The following is a 20320-nucleotide window of genomic DNA, read 5'->3' on the forward strand; positions in this document are numbered from 1 at the left end:
TGTATAAACTGCCCTCAGACTCTTTCTAAAGCTTTTGAAAATTGCCTCGGTTAAGTAGTTTACGCTTTTTTTCAAAGGTATGTCTTTACATGAATTTATCTGTTCAGCGCTGCTGTATGTGATCTTACATTTCCTCAGCTATTTCATCTCATGTGTATATTTTGTACTTATCTCAGGATATACTGCTATGGCAAGTCACATTTTTCTTTGTTTCTCCTCTCCCTTCCTCCCTCTCACTTTCTGTTTTTGGATTTAAGGGTGCAGTGATTCATGCTGGCTTCTTTATTAGCATGACAGGAGTTATCCAGTGTTGCCAAAGCATTTTTGGCCATGAACATAAAAAAATCAACCCTCCCTCCTCTCTCACCCTGCCCTCTTTCAGAGTGAAGCAGGGCCATATAAGTACAAAGGAACAATGGAAGAAAACAAGTATGTTGTATTTGCAAAAAATAAAAATCATGATAAGAAAAAGAAAGTACTTGTTCAAGTGAAACAAAATACATCTTAAGAAAAGAAGCATGACACACTCCGTTTTCCCAAAATAAATGTCCTTGTCCCTCACTTTGTGACAGGCGGTTATATAAAACATGATGCTCCGAGCAGGACTGGTAATTTCTCACGGTCAGACAGCAGTGGAAATTGCATCACCTGCCTTGACAGTTTGGACAAGTCCCTTACTTGGTAATATTCAGAGCTAGGCAGCAGGAAATTTCCCTCTGACCTCTCTCAGCTCAGAATGACTGCACAGCCTACTTTCCCCAGTCAGCTATGATCACTCGCTGTGATCACTGAGCCCGTACCTTGTTATGCTCTGTGTTTGTCTGGGATTCTTTACACCAACAGGATGTTGTGGCCGGGTCAAGTCCTTGTTTGGGGTCTGTTAAACTTAAATTTGCTTATTTTATTTCATTGTGCCAGTTCTTGATGCATTCAGTTTTGTTGCAGAGATCATTTTCTTTAATTTGGTACTCACAGTTTTGTTGCTTTTACTCTTGCCAAGTTGTTTTTTTTATAGCTAGTTGTTCTAGGAGCTCGTTCTGTGGACGTAGCTGGTAGCTATGACGTGCTGCTAGGAGTTTGGATCAGTCTGGATCAAGACAACTCAGAATTTTTCTGCACTTCGTAAAATATGTAGCACTATAAAGAGAAGTGGCCTAGTTTGACTCTGCCTGCGTTTGTTGGGAGCTGCTGTGGTTTGTTCTAGCGCAGTGCCTCACAGAGTGAAGCAATACCTGGCTACTGACATCAGGGGTACATTTCTGGAAAACCGTAGCTCTAGTCCAGATTTATTGTGTCGGCACCCAGGTATGACAGCGTTGGTCTAGCAACGCCAGATTCTGATACAGCCCCAGCTTTGTGGGAGACAGCAGAACCAGTTCTTCTGCGTAGGGAAAGATTTTATTTGCTTTTTCCCGCTGAGTGAATTTCTGCCCCGACAGTATGGCCACCTCATTGATGATCGCATTGAACTGAGTCGGACTCAGACTACAACCCTGCCTCGTTCCTCCCCTCTTGAATGAAGAGAATTTATCATACCACATTTATTTCTTGTGTGCATTTTTAAAGATATGGTAGACTTTACCCTCCTTCCCAACACTGCTATGAGTAAGTTTTACAAAATAGTCCACAAAGCCAAACTGACTTGAGTCCAACACTATTTTGATTGATCAGATTAGTGTTATGAGGTACGAAGCCAATCTGCTGTTACTGAAGATGCTGTGTTCAGTGAGGAAGTATCCAGGTGTTGATTGTACCACAGGTTGCCTTCAGTGTCCTGCTTGCAAAGATATTTCATTGTATTTTCATCTCCACTCTCGTATATAGTGGCATAATGAGGCCCTGATTTACATTTACATTTACATTTATTCATTTAACAGACGCTTTTATCCAAAGCCACTTACAAGTGAGGCAGATCACAACACGGATGGAAGGAGAGCGTGACGCCTGACGCCTCTGATGACTCTGTCCCTCTCTGTCATCCCCCCCTTCCCCCCCCCTTCCTCTTTCTCTCTCTCTCCGCAGTCGTCTGCCCGCTCACCTGTATGAATGGAGGAGTGTGCAGTTCGCGCACCCACTGTCTGTGCCCTCCCGGCTTCACGGGTCGGCTGTGCCAGGTACCCCTGCGCCAGATGCCTGAGGCCCAAGGGGCGCAGGGCAACAAGCAGCCCGTCTACACCATGCAGGTGGTGCCCGACGGCCCGAGCGCGGGGGACCAGCCCGGCACCGGCCGGCAGCAGATGGCACAGACCCATTCCGTCTTTACCCTGCCCCTGGCGGCAGGGGGTGGGCATCACTCCTCAGAAGGTACCCCTGCGTGCCGTTTTTAATTTTGAAACCAGAGCTATTCTATATTTTTTAACATGTTTAACACATTTTTTCCATTATGCCTACATTATATTTTCACCTACAGAATGATTTCAAACTGCCTCTTTGATTGTAGTAGAGTGCTATGTAAAAAAAAAGTGCATGCACATCTGTGAACAGTGCATCACTACAACGTCCCTCCTCCCATCTGTAAATCTAATGAAGAGAAAATACTCAGTACAACTGATTTGTACTGAGTATGGATTTGTACTGAATGGACTGTGAGCTATTAAAAAAAACCTTTACTGCAAGATGCCTATAAAACCTGTCACCATCGGATCTGACTCCACTGAGCTCATTGGCATCAATTCCATCTCCATCAAGACCATCTCTGTCATTCCCATCAAACCCCATTCATCCCCTTTACATTGTTTCCATCAAACCTGAATCCTCTACAGTCTCAGTCTTCTATCCATCAATGGCAATCCTAGCCAAATTTTCATTCTGAATTTCTTTAATTCTCTAGTGCATGATCTTTCACCTTTTGTCTTTGCATTCTGCATTTTTTTTGCTCACTGGTGTCAGTGCTATGATGAAATGTCTTTGGTAATTGGTTGCTTTGTAACGCAGAATGTTGTTCATAAGATCCATATCCGATTGTCTCCCCTTTCCCTGACCCCTGCTTCTCCCCCCCCTCTCCTTCTCTCTCTCTCTAGTGCAGTTTAACGTACGTGTCCACCACACCCCGGACACCTCTGTTGTCATCCAACCCATGGACCAACCAGAGGCTAAACCACCTAAGACCGTGCCCCGCCTGATACCCCAGACGCACAAACCCCGGGGGCGGTGCTTTCAGGAGACCACACCCAAACAGGCTGTGAGTATGACAGGCTGCCGACAGTCAGTCTGGTTTTTGCTTGTAGTTAGTGAATAACTCGTGATCAAGTGGAGGTTCTTTCACACTTCACAGCTTCAGCAGCACCACTACAGTATAACCGGGTCCAATTATAGACGAAAGAATGACCAAAAGTCTCACCTCATGTTTATTGGACTTAGTTTTTTTATTAGGTGAAATGTTGCCATGTTTAATGTTATCACAGTTCTGGGCAGACACCCTTATAAGCTCTATGTCCTGCAAATTATGTAATCTGTTCACGTAGCCCAATTTGTTCTGTTGCAAATTGGATTAATTACCTTGCTGAACAGCAGCAGTGATGTTTTGTTACAAATCTATAAAAGGCTAAAGATCTGCATTCTTCTCTCTTGATCTGTCACATGATCCAGTGTAGCAGTAATCCTCTCCCTGGACTGACCAATCAGGAGGACTGTTGCGGGAGCGTGGGAAACTCCTGGGGGCAGAACAAGTGCTACAAGTGTCCCAAGCTACCCTGTGAGTACCAGCACCATCACTTCCTTAAATGGGCCCACAGCACTGCACTGCCAACTATCAAATATTTCACTGTTTAGCTGGCACTGGTAATATCTCCCACACCATTGGCAGTTCAGTACACACCGTCAACATCATCATCATCATCATCATCATCATCATCATCTTCGTCATCGTCGTCATTGTCGTCATCATCAACATCATCATCATCATCATCTTCTTCATCATCGTCGTCATTGTCGTCATCATCAACATCATCATCATCATCATCATCTTCATGTATGGTTGTGTTTGTACTTGGCTTCCCTTAGTTTCTCGGCTGTCTAGTCAGGTTGCACAGGTTAACTTGTGGTACGGCTTGAATAGTGTTAAGATCACACTCACTGGTCTGGGAGTGTTGTTAACCTGGTCTGACTTCAACTTGACCGGATACGCCTCCGTCCTTTTGTGCTGGAAGTCGGATAAAAGCTGAATAAGAGCGTCTGCTAAATGAATGTAATGTAATTTAATCATCATCAACGTCAATCATCATCATCATCGTCGTCATCATAATCAAATGTACTGACATATGAACAGTATTGCATCATATATCCTCTAACCCATGTGTGCAGCTGGAAATCTTCATATTGGTTTTGTTGCTGTGCGTTCAAGGACTAATGGCTGAAAACTTAAAAAAGCAGACTCCCGCCTGGGTATCAAGCCAACAACGTTAAAGTCCAGATTCCAGTGTCACAACCACAACAGCACACTGCTGTGCACATTTGCGTGTTAACGGAAGCTTGTGTGTGTTTGTCTTCACCAATTGCGGGTACTTCTTTCTGGACCCCTGAGAGTATTGGATTCTTTCTGGAATGTATTCTGCAAAATGCTTTGGGAATTCCTGGGCCAGATGCTAAACTAAGCTTGTGCTTTTTCTGTTGTGTCTTCGCCTTGATCTCTCAGATTGCAGGTTCTTGTGTAAACAGACCACCACTATAAAATATGCCCGACTTTACATACTGTTCTTGTGTGGATAGTATGGCTATTTTAAAAAGCATACAAATCGCACCTTGTAAAATGTAAAATCTCTATTTCACTAATAGCCAAGAACTGGCACACTAAATTTGACATACTGTATAAATATTTCTTTTGATATGTGAATGCTATATACTCATGAAACTGTATTTCTTGATTCATTATATACTTTCCTCTGTTGCTGGGCAGGGGATCACCATTGCATTTTTGAAGATTGAATTTCAAGCTGTGCCTCAAGGATAAGTTGGCTTATAACTAAGACAGATTTTTTTAAAAACTGCCTTATTCGCCAGTATTGAGCCAGACAGTTCTTCCTTTGTGACTGGATCAAGGTTTTAAATCATTATTACCGACTCCACGGGTTAGGGGAGTCAGGGGGTGCCCTATTTTCTCCCACTTTTTGGGCACTCCTAGTCACTCAGTCTCTGCTTGACACACCCCTGCTGGTCTTTACTTCTTTACTAATCAGGAGCATGCATTGGATGTTTTTGATGTTCCTCTGAAATATCACAAATTTCCAGTACAAATCAGTAGGAAGAGCCAGGAAAATACTCAATATTTGAATGTCTGAAATTGAATGATTTCTGTGAACAGCACTCACCATTGTGTCAGTAACAGGGATTAGATTCATTTGTATCATGTGTTTTTTGTAAATGTCTGTCAGTGTGTCTTTAAAGCAAATTGGCAAATATTTTGGAAAGATGCTAAGCTGAATTGGAAAAGTGAACTGCTACAGTTCCCTATCCAGGCATTCTTACCATATTTTCTCCTTCCAAGAAAATGTACTCGGAGACCATAACCTTTCTCTGTTTTCATTTGTAATTTTTTCTGTTTGCATTTATGCTTTCATTCCCAGACGAGGTGGAGTTTTGGCTTGGTCTCGCTTGCAGTTTTTTCCTTTCTCTCTTTGTCTTTTCTTGCTGCTCGCTCACGTAACTCTGGCCCAGGAGACTAATATGCCTCCTGCCTCATGACAGTTTTTTAATCTTCACAGCCTCGCAGATGTTAGCAAGGATCGGCTCACGCAATGAATGAGATTCACAGGGAAGATGAGTGAGATTCATAGGACCAGTGAAACAAATTCATGGGCCTGATGCGTTAGATTGATGTATATGATGAATACGGCTCACAGGCTCCATGTATGAGATTTGTTGGCTCCAAATGAGATTCGTATACTTGACAGATGAGATTCGTGGTTCCAATGAGTGAGATTCACTGGCCTTTTGGGTGAGATATATATAGAGAATATAAAGATTACATTTTCAGGGGTTAAACCTGCCTACCTACTCAGTGTTAGCTTGGAATGTATAATTTGGGTCTGAACAATTTGTCAGACTTGGCTGCTCTGTAGATGAGTTTTCCTGTAGGGTATGTTTAACATGGCAACTGATGTGGTTTTACCACATTTATTCAATTCAACAGCTTCCACTCATCCTCTACCAGGAATGGGTGTAATAAACTTGTTATATGAAAATACCAGAATCACAGATCCAGGAACATGAGAACTGGATAGCTTCCCTCCCTCCCCCCCTCAAAAAAGGTCCCATTACGATTTGAATCACTGTTAAATTCTTAAATCACCCTCAGCCTCTCTGGGCTGGACATGCCGATTGTTTGATTTAAGTGAAGTCACAGACTTTGGATTTCCTCCCCGCTTTACACTACATTGCCTTTTTATATGCCCTTACTGGGCGTCTCCCCTCCTTTCTCCCCAAAACCAGATGTACAATGTGCCGTTGCGTAACCGGAGTCTTTTTTTTTCCCCCATCCTGTCCTGTCCAGTGGGCTCCAGCGAAAATAGAGAGAACAGCTAGGTCATCATTCATAGGTCCTATCCTGCCAGTCGCTGTCCATGGACCAACACCTTGTATCACTTCCAGGCACGCCTGCAGCTTTAGGAGAGAGAGAGAGAGAGAGAGAGAGAGAGAGGGAGAGAGAGAGAGAGAGAGAGAGAGAGAGAGAGGGCAGAGCTGGCAGGGATTTCTGTGGCTGTGGTACCGGCCTGTGAGATGGCTTACTGCCACTAAGCTCAGAAATTCTGCTCTGTCCAACTCCACTGCTGCACAATACAGCTCTTTCCAGAGGGAACAAATTCCAATGCCCAACAGTTTTTTATACATAAATACTGTGCCTCCTTAACAAGCTTTAATCTTAACCCCCTCCCTCTCCTCCCACCTCCATTACATTCCCCAATTACAGACCCTGGACTCCACAAACCCCAAACCATCATTGAAGATCAAGGATCTACCTGCCCACACGGCTATAAGAGACTGAACAGCACTCACTGTCAAGGTAAACTAAAGATTGTGGGAAAGTTTATCAATGTCTTTTGCCAGTGTAGACTTTCCATACTAAATCCATGTGACAGTAAATTTCCACTAGGATACAGTAAGATATATTTGCAAAACATAACCTGGAAACCGCTCTGTGGCTATATTATGTTAGAGCAGTTTTGTGCTCCAAGCACAGAGATTTGATTTTTATCCATTTAATCCTGATTAACTGTTCCCATGGATATTTTACAAGTATATGTTATTTAACATCCCGACATGACCTGTCCCCTTTGCAGCCATTAATAAGTAGCCTGTCCTTTGCTCTTTTAGCATGTTTAAACTATGGAACAGTTTCTCTGGGATTACAGTTGGAATCTAACCCTTGGCTGCAGGTTACCCCCACGGGATTCACACAGCTGTAACATTCAACCCCCTCTCTCACACACTCGCTCTCGTCTTGAAGACATCAAAGCAGAGACTGTTTGTACTCTATGTGTCTTTTGTAGCTCTACACCCTTGTACGTTTTCCTTTGTGTCGAATTCTATTAAACCCTCACACACGACTTTTCTTTCTACCTCCCCCCAAAGACATCAACGAATGCACGATGCAGGGCGTCTGTCAGAACGGCGAGTGTTTGAACACGCAGGGAAGCTTCCTGTGTGCTTGTAAACCGGGCTACGTCCTGGACAGAGCCAGATGTGTGGGTGAGAACAGCTTCTCTATTCCACTGCATGAACTTTGCTGGCTCTGCCTATACGTTTCAAACACAGACAATTCAGGGCAATCACGTAAAACACATGAACCTTTCATCAGCTATGCTGCACATTGCTGTCATGTTTGTGTCATCTGGAGTTGATTCTGTTAAGTTGACGGTGTGAAGTTGAAATACTGTGGCTTTTTGATCTTCTGCCATATTCACTAAAAGTGAACATGCAGGCAGTGGGCAGTTTGATGAGGAAAATGAAGAAAATATGCTCTACTTACATATGGTTATCATATGAAATATTATGTGATTTGTCATTCACAAAGCTAAATTTTCTTTAACAGAAACGTTGAAATGTGCCTCATAACAGACCCTCTTTTTGTTTGACATGAAAGGGTTTCACTTTCCGGTTCTGCTCTCAGCTTGCATTGTAAACAGTGTCGTATGGCTTCCTTTTTAATTTAATATTTGCCCTTACCCAAAAAAATGTCATGAATTGATTTATATTTTGGGAAAATGAGGAGCACCTGGGTGGCTACTTTTTGAATAAGATCTTGTTTTCCACACTGTATTTAGCTGTATCAAAATAATTTTTTTATCACTTGTTCCATTGTTTCTCTCTCTCTCTCTCTCTCTCTCTCTCTCTCTCAATGGCCTATTGCTTTTTTCTTTCCTATCTTTGTATCGGTATAAAATCCTCATCCTTCCTATTCTTTCCCCATGACCCACTACTGCCCTCTTCACCCTTCTCCCCTTCATGTCCAAACTAATCACCCATTTCCATTCCTCTCCCTGTCCACTGACCTCCAATCCAATCGCCATCATCATTCCCAACTCCCCAATGCCTCTGCCTCTGACCTCACACCTCAACCCCTGTGGGCCACCACCTCCCCCGCCCACCCCTGGGCCTGCCCTTGGCCTGCCCCGCCCCCCACCCACCCCTGGGCCCATCCCCCCACCCCTGGGCCCCTCCCCCCCAGCAGAGCCCCCGGTGGAGCTGGGCCTCTGCTTCCGCATGGTGACAGAGGGGGGGCAGTGTGAGCACGCCCTGCCCACCGAGCTCTCCCATGAGATGTGCTGCTGCACCGTGGGCAAGGCCTGGGGCAGCAGGTGCGAGAGGTGCCCCCAGGACGGCACAGGTCAGTGGCGGCGCAGGGTGGGATGGCCAACAGGTGTCGTTTTTCCATGTCCTGGAGGTGTGCCATTTCTAACCCGAATCTGACAGTGTTACCGACCTGGATCTGTTCGTTTGCATTTGTATGTATGTGCCTTAGGTGTACAGAATAGGAGTACATCATGGGATATTTGAAGAAGACCTGTAATAATTTCCATCGTAATAATGTACTTACTTTTGTCTGAGTGCACAAGTTAACTTGTGGTAGGACTTGAATAGTGTTATGCTCACACTCCCTGGTCTGGGAGTGTTGTTAGCCTGGTCGGACACTGTTGCTTGTTTAAATTGAATGGATGCACTTATGTTCTATTGTGATGGTAGTCACTCTGGATAAGAGCGTCTGCTAAATGTAATGTAATGTAATGTAAATGTAGTGTAATGCGTAATGTATTGTCATATAAAGCAATATAAATTTTCTCCTTCTTCACTGCCCTTGCTCCCCCCCCCCAGCCTCGTTCAGTAAGATCTGCCCTGCAGGGAAGGGCTACTCCTTCCAGAGTTACAGAGGGACCCTGTCCATCCAGCCACAGACCCTGCAGATCCACCCAAACCTGGAGCAGGGCCCTCGGATCGCCAAGCCCGACAAGACCAAAGGGCAGCAGGGTGGGTCTCCCACATCAGACAGAGGGAAGGGCAGAGGACACTTTCTACAGGGCTGTAATGGCAACCATGAGTTATACTAACTCTATAGGGTTGGGGGCAGCAGTGTAGTACAGTGGTAAGGAGCAGGGCTTGTAACCAAAACATTGCCGGTTTGATTCCCTGCTGGGGCACTGCTGCTGTACCCTTGGGTAAGGTACTTAACCTAGAACTGCCTCAGTAAATATCCAGCTATATAAATGGATAATTAAAAAAAATAACTGTAACCTATGTGAGTTGCTCTGGATAAGAGTGTCTGCTAAATGACGATAATGTAATAATGATGATGAGTGAATTTATATAATGCCCTTCATCACCCACAAAAATCCAAAAACCCTCACAGAGAGTGCGAAGCACACCTCAGACACCATAGAAGAGGATAAAAAGTTTAAGCTCTTGTTTTTCTCTTTGCTTTGTTCCTGGTCAGTTTTGGTGGCGACCTCATGGTGTGACCATTACACTTTGTAAGCATCCTCCTTGTTGCGCACATTGCTGTTAGGTTTCCCTTTCTCTTTGTGTCCCCATACTCACTCTGAATTCAAAAGTCTGATAGTAAGAACTCCCCGCAGCCCCCTGCCCTCCATGCCACTGAATTGTAAAACCTGTGTTATTTTTTTTCCACACAGCTGTACAAGAAAATTCATTGGATACGGTGAGCAGAAATTAATTGTACTTTTTTCTTGTTTCTTTCAGAAGTCAAGTTCCCAGTAAGTTTCCCTCTTCAAAGCTACCATTCAGGCAGTCACACAGACACAACCCCAGATATCCCTTTTCCTGTGAGGTGTGGTCATTACGGCTCAAACAGGGGGAAACAGTACTCCTGGAAGCACAGCACTGTTGTCTGAGTATCCATTTCCATTATTGTTTTCCCCCAACTTAGCAGGTAGCATCAGTCATCAACAATTGTTATTTGCCTCAACAATTTATATGTGAACTGTTGTTGGTTTGCCTCTACAAATTACATTTTGATGATCAATAATGAGTAATGAATTTCTGTTTCTTTTGCATTTGCTCATAAATGTGAACATGAAAATACTAAATTAATAGTATTCTGCTGGCCAGAAGCAGATGGGCTCCCCCTCTGAGCTGGGTTCTGCTCAAGGTTTCTTCCTGTTAATTGGGGAGTTTTTCCTTGCCACCGTTGCCTTAGGCTTGCTCTCAGGGGGTCTCAGGCCTGGGATCAAAGTAAAGCTGCTTTGTGACAACTTGTGTTGTAAAAAGCACTATACAAATAAAATTGAACTGAAATGAATTGAAATTAATATGAGTAATTATGGTAACATAAAGATGAATAATATGATTAATCACTACTCATAATGTTTTAGTTAGATTCCACTGTGTTGTGCACTTTCATGTAAATCACGTGTTGGTAAAGTGTCACTTCAGTAAGGGGGGGGGGTGTATCGTTTTTTCCTCAGCCCCCCCAGAGGGAGGTGCCTGTGGAGATGACCACCCCAATGCAGCTGTCCACTCTGAGCACCCATGGGCCCCGAATCCCTGGTAGGTCCTCTTCTGTCTCCTCGCCCTCTCTGCATCACACAGACAGAGCTCACACCTCTCCGTACGTTGTGTCTTGCGTCTACTTAAAAAGAGCTCAGCTGTCCAGCATTACTGAAAACACAGCGCACTGTCAAACACTTCTTCAGGTTGCTCCCCAAACACTGGCTCTAAGGAGAAGTGTGGCGTGATGGGTGAGTCCTGAGGTGAAACGTGGGCCATATTTCACCTCAGGACTTCTCACTTTTCGCCGCCTTCCTGTGGAAAGCCATCTGTCACCCTGGGCTTCAGAATTTTTGAGAGACTCCAGGAATGAATCTGGGAATAAGACTTGATTTAGCAGTTTGGGATGGTGTCTTTTCTCGCAATCTTCTCTCAGGCAAGAATGAGAGAGATCCTGAATGCTCTCCTCTGATCACTGCTGGTTTGTCACATGGCATGTTCATTTTATCAGCTGGTATTTTACGTAGCTGGACAATTACTTCACTTGAATGATTCTTATTGTTTTAAAGATTTTCTTGTGCTGGTCTCCCTTGTTTCATCCATTCCTGATGATGTCCTCCTCTCTCTCTCTCTCTCTCTCTCTCCCTCTCCCTCTCCCTCTCTTTTTCTCTCTCTCTCTCTCCCCCCCCGTCTCTCTCCCCCCCTCTCTTTCTCTCTCTCTCTCCCTCCCTCTCTCTCTCTCTCTCGCTCTCTCTCCCTCTCTCTCTCCCCCCTCTCTCTGTCTCTCTCTCTCTCTCTTTCTCTCTCTCTCTCCCTCTCTCTCCCCCCCCCCTCTCTCTCCCCCCCCCACTCTCTCACCCCCCCTCTCTCTCCCTCTCTCTCTCCCCCCACTCTCTGTCTCTCTCTCTCTCTCTTTCTCTCTCTCTCTCTCCCTCTCTCTCTCCCCCCCCTCTCCCTCTCCCTCCCTCTCTCTCCCCCCCCTCTCTCTCTCTCCCCCCTCTCTCTGTCTCTCTCTTTCTCTCTCTTTCTCTCTCTCTCCCTCCCTCTCTCTCTCTCCCTCCCTCTCTCTCTCCCCCCCCCTCTCTCTCTCCCTCCCTCTCTCTCTCTCTCTCTCTCCCCCCCCCCGTCTCTCTCCCCCCCTCTCTCTCCCCCCCCCCTCTCTCTCTCCCTCCCTCTCTCTGCAGTGATTGTTGCCAAACCCACCCCTCCTCCCATAGTGAAGGTCCACCCGGAGAGGGACTCGTTAGAAGTGGCACAGACACAGGTCACACGTGAGTTTCTCTGCTGGCTAAATCACGACCTCAAGCTGATTCCTGCCTAATGTTAAAAAACATGTTTCAATATCAACAATAACAGTATGCAGGTTTGGATATTAAATACATATTGGATGTGTATCCCAGAAATATTTTTGTGGGGTGTAGCACTGCATTCTCCCTCCCGTGAAATATAAAGTGTCATATGAAAGTTATCACTGAAAATAATAAAAGGACTTACCACTCCAATCAAACAGTATTGTGATCTAACACAATATCTGCAGAAATTTATGTCATGCCAATCATTTTTAACATAAAATTTATACACACTTTGCACATAAATCACACGTCCATTAAAAATGCTTTGTAATGGAATGTACAACTACAGAAATGCTGAAGGGCTATAGTCAACCCTTTTTCCACAGCTAGTCAAGTAATTGTGGCATGAAATAAACAGTGACAGTTCTCCAGGCGAGAATGATTGCCAGTTCTGGTGATCATTAAAGCGCTAATTAAACGCATGCAAACACTAACACATTTGTTTTTACACCGCACTAATATTGTTATGCTTCCTTTGGTAATTATTTTGCGCGGCAGTAGTAGGGAGAATAGCTTGATGCTTGATTAACTAATTTGTTTGAGCTATTTATATTTAAACTTTAAATTTTCAGATCGGTTAACCAGCCATTAATTCTATTTCAGTGTGCATGCGATTACTCTCCATTGCGCTCCTGTGAGTTATCTGCCGAGTGCTGTTTTTGGGGGAAGCTGAAACCCGGCTACACTGCCTTTTCCTTCTTCCTGTAACCTTCCATTGTTGTCTTCCTGGGCGAGCGACGAATGGGAGAAGCTATAGAGTAGGTTTATTTCATCCTATCTTTAAATCTGCTTCATTGATCTCCTAACAGGCTGTATGTATGTACACAGCGTGAGAGTGTAATTTTTAGTTCATTGTTTTTGCTGAATACATAGTTGACCCAAGATGACCTGTAACTGAAGGAAAGTTTACTGGGTTTATCCTTCCTTGAGCAGATTTAGAATACTGTGTGAAATGCTTTCTGACAATTAATTGTCAATGGTACTGTATAGCAAGGTAAGAAGTCATATGTTATCAGCCACACATTGTAGTACTAGAATGCCCAAAAAGTCCTCAAATGAAACACCATCTTTAAAAAGAGCATACTTTAAGGTTACTGATATCACTTGTTGTGTAATAGCTTGAAGCTGTGTAAGTGTGTAGTGTAATATGTGATGTTTCATGCTAAAATTTGGTCACATAAAAATTACTCTTATAATTATGATGCAAAATATTGACGAATAGGTCAATATTTTGAAAAACTATTGTAGACCACTCTGACAGAGACCAAGCCTATTAGATAACATTAGTGATATTGAGATATCATTCTAATTGTAATATGTATATTTCACACTACATATGGCCTAAACCAAGTCAAAGACAAAGGCAAAGACCGAACACATTTTTGAGACATGAACCAAACAAAGCCACACCTTAACCAAGACCAGAGACCAAGACCAGATCTGGGGACTCCCCCCCCCCCCCCCCCCAGGGGCGATTTCCTCCCCATCCCCAACCTGCTATGCTTTGTCTCCTGTGACAGAGACGGATGAGTGCAGGCTTGACAGGAACATCTGTGGTCACGGGGAGTGCATTAACGGCCAGAGTGGGTACAGCTGCCACTGCAATGCCGGGTACCGCCCCCACGCCCAGAGGAAGAGCTGTGTGGGTAAGGGCCACTGCAGTTTCCTCACTGTTCACTGGGTTTTTTTACTGCCAGAGGCTGGAAACCCAGTGAACAGTGAGGTAATAGGAGGTGTCTGATTACCTACCTTCTCACTCTGTTAGTTACTCAGGCTCTCAGTGCAGGAGGTGCTGCTCCATCATATGAGGCATAGGAAGAGCAGCCATTGCAGCTGCTCTGTTGAAAGCAAGGTGAACACCCCCCAATCTGCGCTTTATTATAGGGTAAATAGCACCCCTTTGAGCTGACTGTGTGTTGTCTGTATATACATGACCTTTGCCTGTTTCCATGTACCCCCCCTCCTCTCTTCAGATGAGAACGAGTGTGAGTCCGACCCCTGTGGTCCAGGGAGGGGCTTCTGCATCAACACCATGGGCTCCTATAGGTGCCGCTGTCTCCATGGCTACAAGCTGATGGTCCACCAAGGGAAGCTCAAATGCGTCGGTGAGCGCTGGGCGTTGGCGCGGAGCAATTATTATCTGGCACTGCCTCTGTGGCACTTCATAATCCATCCACTCAAGCACAGTCCATTGCTCCGGTACAAGTACACCTACACCAACTACCACACGGGCCCAGGTCTCTGGGGCTGTAGTTCTGAAGGCCCTTAAGAGCACTGCATGTCAGTTGGAATGATGACGATCATTTGAAGCCTTTAGTAAAGTGTCACAATCAGTTAGCCAAAGACAAGAGCTGAGACAGAGTGAGCATTCACGGTCCGTGTTGAGGCATGCGCGCGTGTGTTTTGCAGACATAAACGAGTGCTCCAAGCCGCACACCTGTGGAGAAGGAGGGCATTGTGTCAACCTGCCCGGCTCTTACAGGTGTGAGTGTTTCGAGGGCTACAGGAGCAAGTCACCCCAGCAGCCAGTCTGTGAAGGTGGGTGCTGGTGTTCTCTCACCCCATCTTATATTATATAGCATGGAGAATGTCCTTGAAAATGAGTGGACAGTTCATAAAACTATAAAATTAACACATGAAATGTATTATTTAACTGTATGTCCTCTAATATTGTAAATTTGTGTTCTGGTGCTTCTAAAACTAAGCTGAACTAAGCTGAGCAAGTGTAGCTGTTGAGTGTGTGTGTGTGTGTGTGTGTGTGTGTGCGTGTGTGTATGTGTGTTTCTGTGAATGTGCGTGTGTGTGTGTGTGTACATGTGTGCGTAACACAGCTCCTATACTGTCTGTCTGCAGATATTAACGAGTGCCTGGACCCCAGCGCCTGCCCAGGGGAGCAGTGTGAAAATACAGCTGGCTCGTATGACTGCGTGCCCTGCCTGCCCGGGCACCAGGCCCAGGGGGGCATCTGCTACGGTGAGTCAGCAAACCCTGGCGTTTTGCACCTACATACCATCACCAACCTGGGTTTCATCACACAGGACACACTAAACACAACTGTGCGCAAATATAAATGCAAACACACGCTTTCACACACACATACACACACACACACACACACACACACACACACACACCCACAATCACTCACACACACACACACACGCACTCACTCACACCTACAATCACTCACACATGCATACACACATTCACACACACATACATAGTCACTCACACATGCATACACACTCTCACACACGCATGCATACATATACATAACTACCTGAGAGCATGAAAAAGCTGCGAGCTCATCTTCATACATCATTTTCATACATCATGCAAACAATTATCCCAATGATACATTGCCATCTGGTGGTTATCTAGTGAAATCACTGCAATTATCTGCAAATATGCCTATTTTTCAATTTGCTGTTCCTGAAAGTGTAATTGATTTGGTAGCAAGAGTGGTTCAGCCCAACATCACACATATAGTATAACTTCAAGTACCGGTGTATTATCCTCGCTCAACATCGGCGAGAACCACAGCAGCGTTACCTGCCATGGTCAAGCTGAGCTGATTTGCATTGCCCCGCCCCTCCCGCAGACATCGACGAGTGCCAGAAGAGAGGGGTGTGCACCAACGGGCGCTGCGAGAACCTCCCAGGGACCTACCGCTGCCTGTGCAACGAGGGCTTCCTGCACGAGTCCGACAGCAAGGGCTGCAGAGGTCAGTGCCGCCGCGATGCGACGTCGCCATCTGTTTGAGCTCGCTGTCTGGCAATGAGGCTGCAGAGCCAATTCCTTCTCGGGCTGACGAAAAGACAAAAAAATGTCAAAAACTCACACTGTGTATTCCACAGACCCTAATTTGACAGGATGTAGGACTTGGTCATGCATTCGAACCTCAGAATACACAGGGCGTCAGGGGTTTGTGAAATGCCAAGCACATGCACTGAATAGATATAAAAAATGCACGAGCATTGTGTTGTAATGTGATCGGTGTGTGATAGCAGGATGGTGTGTGTCCACCCCCCCTCCCCCTTCCCCCCACCCCTCGTAGATATTGATGAATGCGAGGACCACAGACTGTGTGCCAACGGCCGCTGTGTCAACACAGAGGGCTCCTTCCTGTGCCAGTGCTATCCAGGGTACCAGCCCACCCAGGAGGGGAGCCACTGTGAAGGTCACACACTCTGGTCCTCATTACTATGGTTATGCTCCTGCTATGTTACTACTATGACCTAACAATTGGTTCTACTGTCACTTATACTTTAGCACCTTGACTATTACTGTGAAGTAACAATTTGCATTACAGTCATTACTATGGATTATATGCTAGTGCTATCATTAACACGATTATTCAACTATTTGTGCTATAGTTATTGCTATGGGTCATACACTGGTGCTATCACTATTACTATAATAATTTATAATAGTTATTACTATGAATTATCAGTTTGTCCTACAGGTATTACTATGGCTCACCATTGATGCTATCATTATTACCATAAAAGTTTTTACCACAGGTACTACTATGAATTATCAATTTGTATTACAGCCATTACTATGAATTATTGCTGTTATTACTATGAGGTGAAGTGTTTCGATTTTAGCCAGGTAGGAAAGTAGAGATTTTTGTAACAATCCATTTCATTAACATGGTGTGCTTTTTTCACTTCTGTAGATACAAATGAGTGTGAGAGACCTGCAAACTGCCAGAGGGGGCGCTGTATCAACACCATGGGGTCCTATCGGTGTGAATGTCAGAAAGGCTTCATGCTGGTCAATGGGAGGCGCTGTCAAGGTATGCCTTGCCTATCTCTCTTTGTGTGTACCGCCATATTGTCATTTTGTAAGTTGTTGCTGTTGTGCATCTGCATTGGGGATAGTGGGAAAAAATTAAATGCACATAAGGACACAGTCAGACATGAGACAAATCAAAAAAGTTGTCATAACATCTCAACACCAGTGAACGCGTCAGTGTCCTCAACTAAGTGCTACAAACCTCTGAGTCTGAAGATAAATACATTTACATTAACTTTTAGTAAATAGTTACATTAACTTTTAGTCACTGGCCAGGTGCTCATATCCAGAGCCACGTACAAAAAGAAAAGGTACAAAAGTGCATGTGGTAAGGTTGCATGAATAATCATATATAAAGGAGAACGTAATCATGTATCAATCTGTCACACAGCGCTATAGTAACCGCTGCCATTCTGAATGCAGGAGTGCTACAGTAAAAAGCATCAGCAGCAACTGCAATGATGCCTTGCAGTAATATAGAAGTAGGGGCGTTTCTAGCTATTAAAAAGCTATTGAAAAGGGGCTAAGTCAGTTTGCCTGGGGCTTGTCTTTTTTTTTTTAAGGGAGATTGGCATCGGTAGGTTGGGGAGGTTATATCTACCTTTATAATAAATAAATATTATCACACCTTCGGACGCTGCATGTCGAGTTCCGCTCTGTTACACTGTCTGTCTGTTGTTTTGCTATAAAGACCTCCTTTTTCAGGGCGAAAATATTCGGGGCTAGGCTTAAAATATTCGAGGCTATAGCCCCTGGGTTCATGTCCACTTCAGGCCTGTAGCTGTAAGGCCGGTCTTGGTGTCTCCTTCCTGGCAGACATTGACGAGTGCGCCCGGGACAGGAGTCTCTGCCAGCCCCACGGAGTGTGTGAGAACAAGCCGGGCACTTACATCTGCATCTGCAACGAGGGCTTCGTCAGCTCCGAGGACAAGCACAGCTGTGAGGGTACGCTGGTGCTCCGTGCTCCCTCTTAACTGTCTCATTACATTACGTTACATTACATTACATTCATGTAGCAGACACTGTTATCTCCTTCTAATTTGGTACAGTATTCATAGCCTCCTACCTGAGCCAGGGCTGGCACTATGGGGGTGCTTAGGGGTGCATTGCACCCCCATTTGGACCTCAGTGCACCTCAGCTGTCTTGTTATATCCTGATGTCTACATGGTATTTATTGGGTTTTTTTAAGATATGATATTTTGTCCCCCACCCCCTTGGATTGCAAGTGCACCCCTCTGTATTTTCTCCAGACACTGAGCCTGGCTCTAGCTCTACTCTGTCTGCATTTGTGGATACACGTTTTTTTTTTTTTACCAAAATAAAACTGAAACAGTATTATAGTATTATACTGTATTATGGATTTAGCACTGTGATGCACTTATTCGTAACTCGCCCTGGGTTAGAGCGTCTGCTAAATGAAGTAATGTAATGATTTGTGTTTTCTCTTTGCAGAGATCAAGATGGACAAAGATGAAAAGAAGGAGTGTTACCTGAACCTGGATGACACGGTGTTCTGTGACAGTGTCCTGGCCACCAACATCACCAAGCAGGAGTGCTGTTGCTCCATCGGCGTGGGCTGGGGGGACCACTGTGAAATCTACCCCTGTCCCGTCTACCACTCAGGTACCCCCCCGATCAAATTCCTGGATTACCCTGTGTGTGACAGCACCAGTTCTATCAAATTATACAGTTGGACATTTACTGAGACGATTGTAGGTTAAGTACCTTTCCCAAGGGTACAACAGCAGCCCCAGCAGGGAATCGAACCAGCAACCTTTTGGTTATGAGTGCTGCTTCGTACCACTATGCTACACTGCTGCCCACATTATGAAATACCTTGCTATCTTTTGATACCTTGTTATCTTTTAATATTACATAACTATAAACAATATTCTGAATGTGATTTTGATGGAAAACTATTTTTGATGACTGCATGATGCTGTGTGGTGTTCTGCGGCAAATCCATCGTGACATTGTAGTATTTCACATAACTTCAAATGTGCTTAGCTGACTGACTGATTGAGTTAGTGATTGCTCCCCCCTGTATTCGTCCCCACAGCCGAATTCCATGCTCTGTGCCCCATTGGAAGAGGGTTCTACCACCAGGAGGGCATAACAGAGTATGGCTTGGCAGTTCATCGTGGTAAGCACAGGACATCACGCTGAATTACAGCTTAGCACCTCAGTTCCTGTAAAATGTGGTGCACAACTTTATAATCACCCTATTCAGCCCTGAAAGGGAATGACTAACACAGCAGAACAGTTCTGCAGTATTATGACAATGTCATTCCACACACGCCCACATTCATGGTGACTCACAATTCATATGACATATATAGAAACAAATTAAATTTGTTATTTAATGGGCCATTTATAGTGACCACATACAATGACTGTAAAACTTCGATTTTAGTAGGCCTTGTTATACATTTCCGAACATAGAATGGGAGTTTATATAATGACAGTAATTTGAATATCCAAATATCCCTCTTCTAACCAAAACCACAAAGCCACTCCAAACTTCAGCCATAATCATTTCAGTAATTACACAAGCTACAATATGTAACATTATGTAGTAATTTTGCAGCTCTCACAAAAAAGCCCACTTACTGTAAACAGTGTTACTTACATACAGATAAAATACCTATTTTGTATTAAGTGTGACTGTAGGTTCATTTTGCAAATCTGAGCATCTCAAACAATGAGAGCAACTTACATAAAGCCATGGCTTTCGAATGGAGCCCAGTAGGCTTTAATAGGATTCTGATGTGTTCAAAGTCAGAGGTGGAAAAGTCTGGGTGTGGAAAGTGAAGTACTCCTGGTATTTGTTCCAAACACTTCGATTTTCTTAAGAACTCTTAAGCCAGAAAACTGGAACTAATTAGGGAAATCAGCTGGTTCAGTGCATGGGTGGAACAAATACACGAAAGCGCTCTTTCTTTTTGAGGACTGGAGTTTCCCCACTTATTTTGGAAGTCGGGAACGCGCTGGATAACGTTGGTCGTGTCGCCTGTGTTGAGTGGAAGCCACATCGTGAGTTGACAGAGGTGTCTCTGCCTGTCTCTCTGTCTCTGCATAGATATCGATGAGTGTGTGCTCTTTTCCAACGAGATCTGCAAGGAGGGCCGCTGCATGAACACCCAGCCCGGGTACGAGTGCTACTGCCAGCAGGGCTTCTACTACGACAGCAACCTGCTCGAGTGCATCGGTAATCCAGCTCCACTCTCCACCG

At 44.6% G+C, this 20320-nt stretch overlaps 1 protein-coding gene across 5 annotated transcripts in view; it reads left to right on the forward strand.

The window, feature by feature from the left end:
• The window catches only part of LOC118775211 (latent-transforming growth factor beta-binding protein 3-like), a 42870-nt gene that overhangs the window by 13611 nt on the left and 8939 nt on the right, over window positions 1–20320 (forward strand). For 2 of the 5 annotated variants that reach the window (XM_036524990.1, XM_036524995.1), the window contains exons 2-22: window positions 2023–2304; window positions 3021–3181; window positions 3589–3694; window positions 6905–6997; window positions 7567–7683; window positions 8663–8821; window positions 9307–9459; window positions 10189–10202; window positions 10914–10995; window positions 12120–12206; window positions 13808–13933; window positions 14261–14392; window positions 14697–14825; window positions 15141–15260; window positions 15889–16011; window positions 16345–16467; window positions 16969–17088; window positions 17904–18032; window positions 18541–18711; window positions 19148–19231; window positions 20168–20296. In XM_036524990.1, the coding sequence (XP_036380883.1) occupies window positions 2023–2304; window positions 3021–3181; window positions 3589–3694; window positions 6905–6997; window positions 7567–7683; window positions 8663–8821; window positions 9307–9459; window positions 10189–10202; window positions 10914–10995; window positions 12120–12206; window positions 13808–13933; window positions 14261–14392; window positions 14697–14825; window positions 15141–15260; window positions 15889–16011; window positions 16345–16467; window positions 16969–17088; window positions 17904–18032; window positions 18541–18711; window positions 19148–19231; window positions 20168–20296 (2640 nt within the window). The remainder of the gene's footprint in view (window positions 1–2022; window positions 2305–3020; window positions 3182–3588; window positions 3695–6904; window positions 6998–7566; window positions 7684–8662; window positions 8822–9306; window positions 9460–10188; window positions 10203–10913; window positions 10996–12119; window positions 12207–13807; window positions 13934–14260; window positions 14393–14696; window positions 14826–15140; window positions 15261–15888; window positions 16012–16344; window positions 16468–16968; window positions 17089–17903; window positions 18033–18540; window positions 18712–19147; window positions 19232–20167; window positions 20297–20320) is intronic. The other 3 variants (XM_036524993.1, XM_036524992.1, XM_036524994.1) reach the window with 3 other exon arrangements.

This window comes from Megalops cyprinoides, chromosome 3, assembly GCF_013368585.1.
Source record: "Megalops cyprinoides isolate fMegCyp1 chromosome 3, fMegCyp1.pri, whole genome shotgun sequence".
NCBI lineage: Eukaryota > Metazoa > Chordata > Actinopteri > Elopiformes > Megalopidae > Megalops > Megalops cyprinoides.